The sequence below is a fragment of the Erythrolamprus reginae genome, chromosome 8 (genome assembly GCF_031021105.1).
Source record: "Erythrolamprus reginae isolate rEryReg1 chromosome 8, rEryReg1.hap1, whole genome shotgun sequence".
Classification (NCBI taxonomy): Eukaryota; Metazoa; Chordata; class Lepidosauria; order Squamata; family Dipsadidae; genus Erythrolamprus; species Erythrolamprus reginae.
Genome location: NC_091957.1, coordinates 56932288 through 56947268, shown reverse-complemented (window position 1 = coordinate 56947268; position 14981 = coordinate 56932288). Strand labels below are relative to the sequence as shown.

The 14981-nt window shown below is 44.2% G+C and overlaps 1 protein-coding gene across 3 annotated transcripts in view; it reads right to left on the bottom strand.

Moving 5' to 3' along the window:
• ARHGEF6 (Rac/Cdc42 guanine nucleotide exchange factor 6) overlaps positions 1-12619 on the bottom strand; it is a 57794-nt gene extending 45175 nt beyond the window's left edge. For 2 of the 3 annotated variants that reach the window (XM_070760018.1, XM_070760019.1), the window contains exon 1: positions 980-1540. Coding sequence is in view for 1 of the 3 variants with exons in the window: in XM_070760020.1 (XP_070616121.1) it covers positions 5301-5384; positions 12449-12613 (249 nt within the window). In the remaining 2 variants the exon portion in view is untranslated. Of the gene's footprint in view, positions 1-979; positions 1541-5300; positions 5385-12448 lie in introns of those variants that run through there. The other variant, XM_070760020.1, reaches the window with a different exon arrangement.
• Between the last annotated feature and the right edge of the window lie 2362 nt (positions 12620-14981).

The following is a 14981-nucleotide window of genomic DNA, read 5'->3' as shown; positions in this document are numbered from 1 at the left end:
AAATTTTAACCTTAGACTGTCTAACGTCCACCTCTCCCCGTTTCTAAGATAAGCGCACCACTGTGCCTACCATCCCTGTCCTATTGTCCTCATTTATCGTTACTTTTTTATTTCTGTTACGTTTATACAAGCTACTACTATCCTATACATGTTTGAAAAATAAACAAAACAAATAAAATAAAATCAATAGTTAAATAGAACAGGGGAGGGGGCTGTCTCCAAACTTGGTCATTTGAAGACAGCTGGCTGGGGAATTCTGGGAGTTGAAGTCCACAGGTTTTAAAAACCACCAGGTTGGGGGTAATTCTTGCCTGTGCAACTTCACCCCAAGGAAAGACATTGCCCAATTGTCCCAGCTTTTTTCACCCTTCAGGGGGTCCCAGGATGCCCCTTCTGGACTTTCAATTGCCAGCCCCCTTGCCTGCCCCCTGTCTCTCCCCCCCAGACTCTTCAGTTCTCCCCCCCCCCCCCCTTATTACTTCTGCCTCTAAGAGGAGCAATTCTTAAGGCAGGAGAAATATAAATCATGAAGCTGTTTCTGGAGGGACAGCAGGATAAATAAAAACATGAAATCGTTTTTCTGGAGGGACAGCAGAATTCCCAGCTTGACCTCTAAGAGCCCCGACTGACCACCAAGCAGGACCAAGAGCCCTTCCAACTGGAATATCACCCCCTCCCTCCACGGAGAGCAAAGGCTAGCAGGGGAGGATGGGCCTGGATGTCCAATCCCGACATCCAACGGGCTCTGGAAGCACCCAAGGATTCTGCACAGCAAGAGGACGCCCGACAGATGTGGAAGGGGACCCCTTGCAACATCTGGAGGGTCGGGCGAGACCCAAGGCCGGCGGGGAAGGAAGGAAAAAAGGACGGAGGGGCGCAGCAGCTGGGGTTTTTTCCTTCTCTTTGGGTCGCCCCAAAAGAAACCGGGACCCGGGAGGCTCCGGAGAGAAAGCGGGCGAGGGAAGAGACGGCGGCTTACCTGCAAGGCCCGGGAAGGGACGGAGACGGGCCGGGGGTCGGCCTGGGGAGCCCCTGCGCGGGGTGGAGAGGCGCCGAGGGGACGCGGAGCTGGAGGAGGAGGAGGAAGATGAGGAAGAGAAGGAGGAGGAGGGAGAGAAGGAAGAGAAGGTGGAGAAGGAGGAAGAGAAAGAAGAGAAGAAAGAAGGAGAGAAGGAAAAGGAGGAGGAGGAAGAGAAGAAAGAGGAGGAGGAAGAGAAGGAGGAAAAGAAGGAGGAAGAGGAGTAGGAGGAAGAGGAGTAGGAGGAAGAGAAAGAAGAGAAGAGGAGGAAAAGGAAGAGAAGGGAGAGAAGGAGGAAGAAAAGGAAGAGAAGAAGGAGGAAGAGGAGAAAGCAACGAAAGAAAGCAAGGAAGGCAAAGGCTCCGGGGGTTCAAGCGCTGCGCTCCAGCCCGCCCGCCTGCGGATCGCGGAGCCCCGTTGGGCAGGGACGGGCTGACCCGGAGCTGGATGCCGGGCGGGCGGCGCAAAGCAGGGGAAGTGACAGGCGGCGGCAGCGGGAGGCAGCCAGGCAGGGGCGATGCTCCGGAGCGCCCCCACCGCCGCTTCGGCTGCAGGGAAGCGCCCTCGCCCCGCCTGCCTTCGCCGGAGCCAGCTGCCTCCCCCCCCCCTCCAGCCCGGTGGTGGTGCGATCTGCAGGGCTTGTAATAAATACAACAGAGTTGGAAGGGACCTTGGAGGTCTTCTAGTCCAACCCCCGGCTTAGGCAGGAAACCCTACACTACTTCAGACAGAAGGTTATCCAACATCTGCTTAAAAACCTCCAGTGTTGGGCCAGTCACAACTTCTGGAGGCAACTTCTGTTCCACTGATCAACCGTTCTGACTGTCAGGAAATTTCTCCTTAGTTCTAAGTTACTTCTCTCCTTGTTTAGTTTCCACCCATTGCTTCTTGTTCTACTCTCAGGTGCTTTGGAGAATAGGTTGACTCCCTCTTCTTTGTGGCAACCAATGAGATATTAGAAGATTGCTATCATGTCTTCACTGGTCCCCCTTTTCATTAAACTAGCCATGCCCAGTTCCTGCAACCATTCTTCATATGTTTTAGCCTCCAGTCCCTTAAACATGTTTGTCGCTCTTCTCTGCACTTTTTCTAGAGTCTCAACATCCTTTTCATATCATGGCGACCAAAACTGAGTGCAGTATTCCAATGGTGGCCTTACCAAGGCCTTGTAAAGTGGTATTAACCCTTCACGTGATCTTGATTCTCTCCCTCTGTTAATGCAGCCTAGAACTGTGTTGCGTTAGAACTCGGTTACTGAAGTTGTATTTCCTGCAGTCGAGTTTAGAGCGGGGGCTGGTATCTGTTCTGTGCTCGTGTGTTGTTGTGGTTGAAGCTGAAGCAGCCATCCAGGAAGGACGTTGCAGCAGATGATTTTATGGGCTCTGCTTAGGTCCTGTTTAAGGCGACGTAGTTCTAAGCTTTCTAAACCTAGGATTGTGAGTCTAGTTCTGTAGTAGGGGATTCTGATGCGAGTGGAGGAGTGGAGGGCTCTTCTAGTGGGTGGGTGGGATACAGGCGGCGTCCCTTGGAAGCTGGCCTTTTTCACACCTACCCCCTTCCCAATTATGACCACCAGATCGAATCCAGGCATTCTATTCTATTCTATAGTCTATTCTTTATTCTATTCTATTTTATTCTTTATTCTATTTTATTCTTTATTCTATTCTATTCTTTATTCTATTCTTTATTCTATTCTATTCTGTATTCTATTCTCTATTTTATTCTATTCTATTCTTTATTCTATTCTCTATTTTATTCTATTCTCTATTTTATTCTATTCTATTCTTTATTCTATTCTATTCTCTATTCTATTCTTTATTCTATTCTATTCTCTATTTTATTCTATTCTATCCTTTATTCTATTCTATTCTATTCTACAAATATTGGCACTTTGCCCCACCTTGTTCTGGGCCAGGAACTGAATCATTAGCCAGAAACAATCTGTCCCCCCCCTGGAACAATGGGAGGGGGCTGGGAAAGGGGGGAGGAATCCCCTCCCCAGACTCACAGATGGCACCTGGTGAGACTTGGTGGTGCAGAATTGCAATCACCCGATTTTTTCCATTGTGGGTTTCTTCTCTTCCACGCCCCCCCTGCAACCGACCCTCCATCTCCCCCCCCCCTAGGTGGGTCTTTAAACCCAGGAAGCGGAGCAGGCGGCCAGGGAAAAGCAAAGGGAACCACCAGCCTTCCTGAAGAGAAGATACAACCGAAAGAGACGAGACTGGGGAAAGGCGGCTCGCCCTTGGGAAGCCTCAAAACCTGCCGGTCCGGTTCTTGCGTTAGCTGGACTCCGGATTGGGGCGACTGGAGGGAAGCCTCTCTGAGAAGGTCTGAACTCCGAGAGAGTTCAGGACTGAGGAGCTGCCTCCAGGCCTGGAGATTGTCTGGATTCAAAGAAAGCCCCTGCTGAGAGCTTCTCTAATCTCAGCTCTCTCTTGTTCCATCCGTCGGTCCGTCCATCCATTCATCAATCCATCCAGCCATCCATGTCTCTCTGTCTACCCACCCATCCTTACCCATCCATCCATCCTCCCCTCCCTCCCTCCATTCATGTCCATCTGTCTACTCACCCATAATTATCCATCCATCCATCAATTGATCCATTCACCCATCCATTCTATATCTGTCTGACTGCCTGTGCATCTATCTATCTATCGGTCTATTATCTTTATTATCTGTCTGTCTGTCTGTCTGTCTGTCTGTCTATCATCTATCATCTCTCTGTCTGTCTGTCTGTCTATCTATCTACCTATCTACCTGCCTACCTATCTATCTACCTATCTACCTATCATCTGTCTATCTATGTATCATCTCTCTGTCTGTCTGTCTGTCTGTCTGTCTACCTACCTACCTTACCTTCCTATCTATCTCTACCTATCTACCTATCATCTGTCTGTCTGTCTGTCTACCTATCATCTGTCTGTCTGTCTACCTACCTACCTATCTCTCTACTTATCTACCTATTATCTGTCTGTCTGTCTGTTTATCTATCTATCATCTGTCTGTCTGTCTGTCTGTCTACCTAACTACCTAGCTATCTCTACCTATCTACCTATCATCTGTCTGTCTGTCTGTATATCTATCTACCATCTGTCTATCTACCTACCTATTTACCTATCTCTACTTATTTACCTATCATCTGTCTGTCTATCTACCTAACTACATACCTATCTCTACCTATCTGCCTATCATCGGTCTTTTCTGTCTGTCTGTCTGTCTGTCTGTCTGTCTACCAACCTACCTACCTACCTACCCATCTTTCCATCTTTACAAAATGTATTGGATTCAGCTGCTGGTTATTTCCGATGGAAGCCCAAGGCTGGAAATAAACCCCTCTCGCCAACCAAAATGGATTTATTTAGATATATTATTTTGCAGATGGAAGATCAGCCACGACTGGTCCTCTACTACAGTGTTTTTCAACCAGTGTGCCGTGGCACACTAATGTGCCGCAGCCCATGGTCAGGTGTGCCGCGAGAGGGGAGAGAGAAAGAGAGAGAGAAAGAGAAAGAAAGCGAGAGAGAAAGAAAGCAAGAGAGAGAGAGAAAAAGCAAGAAAGAAAGCAAGAGAGAGAGAGAGGAAGCGAGAGAGATAGAGTGAGAGAGAGAAAGAAAGCAAGAGAGAGAAAAAACAAGAGAGAGAAAGAGAGAGAAAGCAAGAGAGACAGAAAAAGAGTGAGTGAGAGAAAGAAAGCAAGAAAGAGAGAGACAAGGAGAGGAAGGGAGAAAGAGAGAGAAATGAGAGAAAAAAGGGGAGAAAAAAGAAATGAGAAAATGATTGAGGCAGAGAATGAAAGAAAAGAGATAGAAACAAAAGAGAGAGAGAATTGACTCTTGATTTAAAGCATATGATAAAAAGCACCCAAAGAATAAGAGAGGAAAACCTCCCAGCCCTCACTTGTTTTTGGAAAGAATAAGAGAGCAAAAACCCCCACAGCCCTCATCTGTTTTTGGAAATGGTTCAAGAGTGTGTATATATATACACACACACACAAGGGGGGATAATATGTATAATATGTACTGTCTTAGAGTGTCATTTTGGTTGGTGGTGTGCCCCAGGATTTTGTAAATGTAAAAAATGTGCCACGGCTCAAAAAAGGTTGAAAATCACTGCTCTACTACAACCACCTAGACAATCCTCCGTCTTCCTTCAACCCAAGGAAGACCTCCTCAAGGGGTACCGTTGGCTCAGGGCATCCAGTCGCAGCAGCTCTTCCTTACCACCCACCGTCTACCCATCCAAAGACCCTTCCCCGGCGCTGTTATCTGTTGCCGCTTACCTCCACTTTCAGCTCCGCACACCCGTTTAAAAACTGTTGGATATTGCCAAGGCAATCGGCTTCCGTCTTGGGCTCCAGGCAATACTAAAAAAGAACCGAAATCCGACAGTCAACAGATTTGGAAACTTGTGACAACTCCTGTCAGCTGGCTCACTTTTGTTCTCAAAGAACATTTGCCCTGAGTGTTCGTACAAAGGAAGGAGACAGATTGGTGCTCGCTGCATTTTCACAAGACGTTGGACTGCGGGTGGGTGGGGAAAGGGGGGGGGGAGAGACAAGCTGTCAGCTCAGGAAGAACCATGGAACAAATGAATCCAAAGCCAACCAGAGCTTGAGGACTTAGCGCTGAAGGACGGCCCCATAAGATGCCCTCTCCTCGGAAGAGAAAGATGGTTGGCGATGAAGAGACATATGAACTGGAGGAAGCGATGCCTCTGCTGAGCAATTCTGGGAACATTTATGGGTGATGGACCAAGTGGATTTAACCTAGGGAAAAAGAGGCCTTTTCTGACCGTGAGAACAATCGAACGATGGAACAGAAGTTGCCTTCAGAAGTTGTGGGGGCTTCATCGCTGGAGGCTTTCAAGAAGAGACTGGACTGACATCTGTCAGAAAGGGTGTTGGGCCTTCTGCTTGGGTGGGTGGGTGGGTGGGTGGGGGTTGGAGTAGATGACCTCCAAGGTCCCTTCCAACTCTGTTCTTCTATCTATCTATCTATCTATCTATCCATCCATCCACCCATCCATCTATCTATCTATCCATGTCTCTCTGTCTACCCACCCATCATTATCCATCTATCCACTTCTTTCTTTCTTTCTTTCTTTCTTTCTTTCTTTCTTTCTTTCTTTCTTTCCTTTCTCTTTCTTTCTTTCTTTCTTTCTTTCTTTCTTCCTTTCTTTCTTCCTCTATCTATCTATCTATCTATCTATCTATCTATCTTTCTGTCACATATTTTTGCTGATAATGAAAAGGAAGGGAGATTAGTATAGATCTATTTCAAGCCCTTTTGCTCTTTTCAGCTAGCCATACCTTTACTGGGATTTGAACCTGTGGGCTCCAACTTGGAAGGTGACAGCTTTAACCTCTAAACCTCAGGATCTCCTCCACTCAGGTTTTGTACCAGGGAAGAGCCATATGTTTTTTTTTCTGTTGAATCACTCTGGTATAGACAAATATGGGAGGGAGCACACAGCCTCCCCCCCCGCTCTCTCCCCCTCCCTCCCTCCCTCCCTCCCTATCTCTGTCTGTCTGCCTGCCTGCCTGCCTGCCTGCCTGCCTATCTATCTATCTATCTATCTATCTATCTATCTATCTATCTATCTATCTATCTATCTATCTATATCTATCTTTAGCATCAATGGAGGAGGTCTTCTGCAGAGAGCTAGATAGCTTGTAAGACGAGTGAGACAGCACAAGGCCTTCAAGAGGAAGGAGAAGGATCCCAGCAAGGAAAAGAGTAATTTCTTAGGTGGCTTCTGACCCGCTTGGTTGATTCAGTTGGGCTTCTTGGATATTGGATAGGAGAAGCTACACAAGGGACTTTGTCTGGACTGCTCCAGGCTGTTGGCCAGCCTAATTTCAGGTGTTAATGGCCACCTTTAAAGCCAGGTCTTGTCTTTCAAAGACTTGCTCCCATGCAAATTTGATCCTTAAAACAGTTACAGCTGCATTTGAACTAAGGTTGCCAAACCTTCTAATTATAATTCTAGTCTTTCTGGTTTTGTAGCTCTGGTTGATTTCTTTTTCTTTCCTTTCTTCTTGAGAAACGGGGAAGTTCTTTGAAGAGAGGAAAGGTACACAACAACCCCACTAAAAATGGAATAAACCGCTTGAAACTGCCTTCTGAAGCTCACAAGGACCTTAGAACCTGAAAAAAAAATCTTGCTTTCTTCGCTAGGAATTTATTTATTTATTTTATTTATTATTTAGATTTGTATGCCGCCCGTCTCCGTAGACTCGGGGCGGCTCACAACAAAATAAAACAATTCATGACAAATCTAAATTATAATTTAAAATATTTAAAAAAGCCCATTTAATAAGCAAACATACATACAAACATACCATGCATAAATTGTATATGCCCGGGGGAGATGTCTCAGTTCCCCCATGCCTGACGACAAAGGTGGGTTTTAAGGAGCTTATGAAAGGCAAGGAGAGTAGGGGCAGTTCTAATCTCTGGGGGGAGTTGGTTCCAGAGAGTCGGGGCCGCCACAGAGAAGGCTCTTCCCCTGGGGCCTGCCAACCGACATTGTTTAGTTGACGGGACCCGGAGAAGGCCCACTCTGTGGGACCTAATCAGTCGCTGGGATTCATGCGGCAGAAGGCGGTCTCAGAGATATTCTGGTCCAATGCCATGAAGGGCTTTAAAGGTCATAACCAACACTTTGAATTGTGACCGGAAATTGATCGGCAACCAATGCAGACTGCGGAGTGTTGGTGTAACATGGGAATACCTAGGGAAGCCCATGACTGCTCTCGCAGCTGCGTTCTGCACGATCTGAAGTTTCCGAACACTCTTCAAAGGTCGCCCCATGTAGAGAGCATTACAGTAGTCAAACCTCGAGGTGATGAGGGCATGAGTGACTGTGAGCAGTGAGTCCCGGTCCAGATAGGGATAGGAATCCATTTCTGACAGGTATTTCTGGGGAAAACAATGAGGGTGAGTGAAGGCTGTTTCGTTTACAGAGAGACGGTTTCCAAGTCTTTAGTTTTGTGGCTGCTCTTAGGATTTCCTGCTTTGCTGATTGAGCACCAATGATGGCCTCATCTCTGGCTGTAACAGTCAGGGTTTAGAAGGATGTTTTCAAAAGAAGGACAAAAGATGAGTGAACTTTTGCTAGACCAATCCTTGAATACAGCTCATCTGTCTGGAACCGACACCACATTTCGGACATAAACGCTTTAGAAAATGTCCAGAGATACTTTACTAGAAGAGCCCTCCACTCCTCCACTCCTAGCAGAATACCCTTCTGTGTATTTCAATATTTTTATTTTTATTTAGCTTTTAAAATGATTATTTATATTTCACCCGTCTTAGGCTGGTTCTATTGAGCACAAGGAAGATTAATTGTATTTTTGGAGTCTAAGATTTTGGAGTCTTAGTTTTGAAGACCTCACCTACAAAAAGATATTGACAAAATTGAACGGGGTCCAAAGACGGGCTACAAGAATGGTGGAAGGTCTTAAGCATAAAACGTATCAGGAAAGACTTCATGAACTCAATCTGTATAGTCTGGAAGACAGAAGGAAAAGGGGGGGACATGATCGAAACATTTAAATATGTTAAAGGGTTAAATAAGGTTCAGGGAGGAAGTGTTTTTAATAGGAAAGTGAACACAAGGACAAGGGGGCACAATCTGAGGTTAGTTGGGGGAAAGATCAGAAGCAACGTGAGAAAATATTATTTTACTGAAAGAGTAGTAGATCCTTGGAACAAACTTCCAGCAGACGTGGTTGGTAAATCCACAGTAACTGAATTTAAACATGCCTGGGATAAACATATATCCATTGTAAGATAAAATACAGGAAATAGTATAAGGGCAGACTAGATGGACCATGAGGTCTTTTTCTGTCGTCAGTCTTCTATGTTTCTATGTTTCTAAGAAAAGAATCTGCTTACCAGATATTCATCTGGCTAGCATCCTTAGTCTGGTCAGCTACAGCACATTATTTTATCCCCTGGTTAGGGCTTAAAGAAACCCTTTTTGGAGAGAGTAACAATGAAAGAGCTTGCAAGCCAGTAAGAGCTGGGAATATTGTTAACACCTGGTGAGGTCTGGAAATGAATATTCAGAGCAAGTAAAGCAATGAAAAAACAATCTACAAGGACAGAGTTTGGAAAACATTCTTTGCAGAGAGTAACAATGAAAAAGCTTGCAAGCTGGAAAGAGCTGGGGACATTGTTAGCACCTGGTTAGGGCTGGAAAGAAACTTGTTTGGAGCAAGTTAGAGCAATGGGGAAAAAAGCCTGCTTTGGAAAACATTCTTTGCAGAGAGTAACAATGAAAGAGCCTGCAAGGGAAGAGCTGGGAAGATCGTTAGCAGCTAGTTAGGGCTGGGGAAAAAAGCTACATTCAGAGTATAAGATGCACCCAAATTATCAGCCTGTTTTAGGGAGGAAAAGGGTGTATCTTATACATATGGTAATTGACTGAGCTGCCCAAGTAAAACTGTATTGAAAATGCAATCCCTCTGTGTGCTGTGAGGCTCATCATGTTTTTAATCTTTTTTTTGGAGGAAAAATAAAGTAGCCGTCATGTTGCCAAAGGATGCCCAAACTGTTCACATCAAGTCTGCAGCGGCTGTCTGGAATTGGAGATTCCTCAAATTCCAGGCCAGGGGTGCAACTTCCTGCCTATGGGTCTTGTTCTTCTTTGCCCCATAAGAAGCAACATCAGCAGATCTTCCACAACTAAAGAAGCAGAAGCTGAGAGCAACAGTCATGCGGGCAGGAAATGGCTGAAATAAAGCAATGGATTTGAAGCACCAGGCGGTCAAATTTTGGAATAACTTGTTTTGTTTTTAAATCCAGGCCAATTAACACTACGGTGTTATAAACATAGAAGATTGACGGCAGAAAAAGACCTCCTGGTCCATCTAGTCTGCCTTTATACTCTTTCCTGTATTTTATCGTAGGATGGATCTGTGTTTATCCCAGGCATGTTTAAATTCAGTTACTGTGGATTTATCTACCACGTCTGCTGGAAGTTTGTTCCAAGCATCTACTACTCTTTCAATCAAATAATATTTTCTCACGTTGCTTCTGATCTTTCCCCCAACTAACCTCAGATTGTGCCCCCTTGTTCTTGTGTTCACTCTCCTATTAAAAACACTTCCCTCCTGAACCTTATTTAACCCTTTAAGATCTTTAAATGTTTCGATCATGTTCCCCCTTTCCCTTCTGTCCTCCAGACTAGACAGATGGAATCCATGAAGTCTTTCCTAATAATAATAATAATAATAATAATAATAATAATAATAATAATAATAATAATATATTAGATTTGTATGCTGCCCCTCTCCGAAGACTCGGGGCGGCTCACAACAATAATAAAAACAATATTAATGCCAAACAAATCTAATATTAAAAAAACATATAAAACCCTATCATATTTAAAAAACCAAACAACACATTCATACCAAACATAAAACAAAAAGTTTTATGCTTAAGACCTTCCACCATTTTTGTAGCCCGTTTTTGGACACGTTCAATTTGATCAATCTCTCTTTGTAAGTGAGGTCTCCAGAACTGGACACAGTATTATTCCAAATGTGGTCTCACCAATGCTCTATACAGCGGGATCACAATCTCACTCTTCCTGCTTGTGATACCTCTAGCTCCTTTTTTTTAAAAAATCCTCCCCTACAGGATTGGCTCACTCGGAGTTATAGGGGAAGAAAGTTGGCTGGTTGAAAGGGTCTTGTAAACCAGGGACCTTCAAAGGCGACAACCTTTAAGACTCGTGGACTTCAACTCCCAGAATTCCTCAGCTAGCACGAGGAATTCTGGGAGCTGAAGTCCACAAGTCCTAAAAGTTGCCAGGTTTGGAGATCCCTACTTTAAATACTTCTGCAGAGCAATTTCGAGAGGGAGGGCACTCCAAGAAACACTTCCTTTTTTTCAAGAGAGAAACAAACTCTCAAGACAATGGCGAAGAGACAACATGGTTTATTTCTTCCGCTTTCTTTCTTTGTTGGTGTTTTCCATTGGTCTCTTGCACTTTCCAAATGCTCGGGGGGGGGGGGGGGGTCTAAAAGTTCAGAGATCTCCCACTTCTGTATTCTGCTGGAGGGCTTCTCAATTTCCACGTATATGGATTTTTAAATCAGTGTTAATATCCTCTCCCTTAAGTCGTCCCTCTTTTGAAAATCAATAGCCTGGGAACAGGAGTGGAAGGAGAGGGGGGGAAAACCTGAAATAATTTGTAGGGTCCCATTTGAGCTGGTGGCTCTGCCTTGAATCCAGATCTGTGCTTGAGTGGCACAACTTTCGAGAAAACTAATAGTATTTTGGATTGGCTCCAGACATTCCCTCTCTTCTTCTCTCTCTAAAAGGACCTTGTTATAAATTGGAAAACCTCTTTGATTTTGTCTTCTTTGGTTATACAGTATTCCAGAAACTGGACGCGTTCTTCCACTCTGCCAGCTGAAAGAATTCTACTGGATTGTAAAGGAATCAAATATTTTCTGTTTCTTTGCACTGTTCCAAGATCTTCAGGGCTTCTTATGGTTCCCCTGGGAATATGGGATCCTATCCGTAAAGCAGTGCTTCTCAATTATTTTATGTTATGCCCCCCAGGCCCCCTCCCCCAAGTAAACATTTCGTGTCCGCCTCCCCAACTCTCTACCAGAATAGTTGCTTGCAATTATCTGGCATGTTTTCATTGAAAAAAAAAAAAAGCAAGCAGATTATCAGATTGGGGTGTCATGTGTTTAAGCGATGCCTTAAATTATTTGGCTTCATGCTGTCCACTGCCAACATTTTTAGACATAGTAAACATCCCGGTCTTTCCTCGTCTCCCACCGTAGTCCCAGTGAAGCCAAGCGCTACATATTCTTCATCATATTTCCTCGTCTTAGCTTTCGGGAGAGTTACGTTTGTCTTATGATCTCCGTCTCTCTCCTCCTTTCTTTTCCATGGTGTCTCTTAAGGGTTTGCTATTTGCGCTTCGTATCTCCTGCTCTGTGCTGTGTGCTATTGTTCGGTGCAAAATACCCCCTACTCCCTGTGGAGGTAAAAAAAAAAAAGCACGTTCCTGGGGTCACGTGCCTCTCCTGGTATTGCCCCATACCCCCCCAAAGGTGGGCTACTGCCCATACTAGGTGGGGGGGGAACACAGTAAGGTAGCAAAAATGGAGCTCCACCCCAGAGCACTCAACTTGTTGAAAGAAAATGCAGGACATCCTACATAAGTGATGTCCACGGTGTGGTAGTAAAAATTTTGGTAGCCCTTCACTGGGCCCGCCCCACTCTTTGAGAAACACTGCCCTACAGTGTGAGGAACCAGGATGTTTCCCCCCACCCCCCATTGCATGCAATTAAAATTTACTTCTTAATCCTGAAAGGCAAAAATCCCAAAGATCTTTTCTGGCTCCGCAAAAGTCCATCTACAATCTTTCGAAAGCCAGCAAACCGTTCAAGGTCCTACCTTTTTGATAGAGCCGGGCAGAAGTCGAAGGAGGAGTTTACAAAGGACAACGCCGTCTTTCAGAGATGTTTTGAGGAATTGCACGGGGTCCTCGACCCTCATTTTGGGGGAATTCAAAGCCCCCATGGAAATCAACCAAGTCACCGTTTGCTCCTCTGGGTTCATGATTGAAGCCTGTTCTGTCCTTAAGCTTCTTTTGTGCAACGGTGAAGCCAAAGCCAAACCCACATCCTGCTGCCTCTGAGGTGGGAGAACGAGCTGTTAAAAGGTTCCTCTATTGCCCTCCACCTATAGGAGGACGAACCAGTCGAATACTTTAAAAAACAATAGCAACACACACCAAGTCGCTAGAAAACACCGTCTTCGTTTGGCTTGGAGTGGAGGAACAAGTCTGTTGCATTTGCCTCGACCGCCTTGTGCAATTCGCTTTTGCAGAAGAACCAGACAGAACATTACCACCACCGCTGATGTCACAAAGGAAAGCGGCTAAATTTAACCTTGGACTTCAACTCCCAGAATCCCCCTCCCAAGAGAGCCTGCTTAAAGATGGGTAGACTTCAGCTCCAAGAATCTAAGAGGTCTGTAAGGGGCGTGCATAAGCGCACCATTGTGCCTACCGTCCCTGTCCTATTGTCTACTTTTTATCATTTATTTTTATTTATTTTATTTATTTATTGGATTTGTATGCCGCCCCTCTCTGTGGACTTATCATTACTTATCTAATGCTTTATATGTACAAATTATCGCCCTATAATTGTTTGACAAATAAATAAATAAATAAAAAATAAATAAAGAATCCCTAAAGTTAGAAACATAATAAATTTATTAGATTTGTATGCCACCCCTCTCCAAGAAACATAGAAGATTGACGGCAGAAAAAGACCTCCTGGTCCAACTACTGTAGTCTGCCCTTATACTATTTCCTGTATTTTATCTTAGGATGGATCTATGTTTATCCCAGGCATGTTTACATTCAGTGACTGTGGATTTACCAACCATGTCTGCTGGAAGTTTGTTCCAAGCACCTACTACTCTTTCAGTCAAATAATATTTTCTCACGTTGCTTCTGATCTTTCCCCCAACTGACCTCAGATTGTGCCCCCTTGTTCTTGGGTTCACTTTCCTATTAAAAACACTTCCCTCCTTAACCTTATTTAACCCTTTAACGTATTTAAATATTTTGATTGTGTCCCCCTTTTTCCTTCTGTCCTCCAGATTCTACAGATTGAGTTCATTAAGTCTTTCCTGATAAATTTTATGCTTAAGACCTTCCACTATTTTTGTAGCCCGTCTTTGGACCCGTTCAGTTTTATCTATATCTTTTTGTAGGTGAGGTCTCCAGAACTGGACACAGTATTATTCCAAATGGGGTCTCACCAGCGCTCTATACAGCGGGATCACAATCTCCCTCTTCCTGCTTGTTATACCTCTAGCTATGCAGCCAAACATTCTACTCGCTTTCCCCACCGCCTGATGTTAAACCTAGTTTATCCTAATGTTAAACCTAGTTTATTGAGTTGAAGCAGATGCCCAGTCTTTGGACCCAAGGCATGATTTTTTGAGCCATAAAGGCTAAAAGTGGGCTTTGCGTTTCTGAGAATCCTGCTCTATTTCTTTTCAGGAGGGCTGAGGTTTGCAAGGGAGGGGATCATTTTTTTAAAAAAAAAAAAAATATATGTGGTGGGTGGTTTGCCTTTTGCAAAAAAAAAAGAAAAATGGGAAACCCCTTTATTACTCGCCCTTCCTTGTCTTGCAAACTGCCACTTGAGCCGTTGAGACAGCAGCTGTACTGAAGCCTCAGGTTTGTCTATTTCTGGCCTGTGGTTTTGTGCCAGCCGTGTTCACTCCTCCTCTTAGCTCAAGAGCTCCACCAGATGCTGCAAAGCAGAGTTTGAAACAAATTTCACTTTCAAAATTGTTTGGGGCTTTTTTTTAATAAAAAAAAGTATTTTGAATTCCTTTTCTCTCTCCTTGCAATACTGTTTTAACTCAAAAAGGTGGCATAAAATATTCATTTAGCAGATTGGGGAAAATCATGGAATACAATATCTAAAACAACACTGTCAGCTGCCTATAAAGAAAATTATTACAAACTCTTCTACAGATGGTATATGCCACCATCAAGATTAGCGAAAATATATCCGACATTACAAGACACCTGTTGGAAATGTAAAAAACAAAAAGGTTCCTTTTTTTCATATGTGGTGGTCCTGCCCCAAAATTCAAAGAATATGGAAAACAACTCAGAATTGGCTCACCGAAATTATAACAGAGAGGATAGGATACACACCAGAAGGTTTACTCTTAGGAATTTGGAAAAGATCTTATACCAAACCAAGGCTCTTCCTCATAAGACATATAAGCACTGCAGTCAGAATCTCATTGGCACAAACATGGAAAAATGAACAAACTCCACCGGAGAGCTTAATTATTGATAAAATATATAAATGTATTGAGATGGATGAAATGACAAATTCAATTAAGGGGATTGAAAGTAAAAAATGTAAACGAATTTGGGAAAAATGGCATGAAT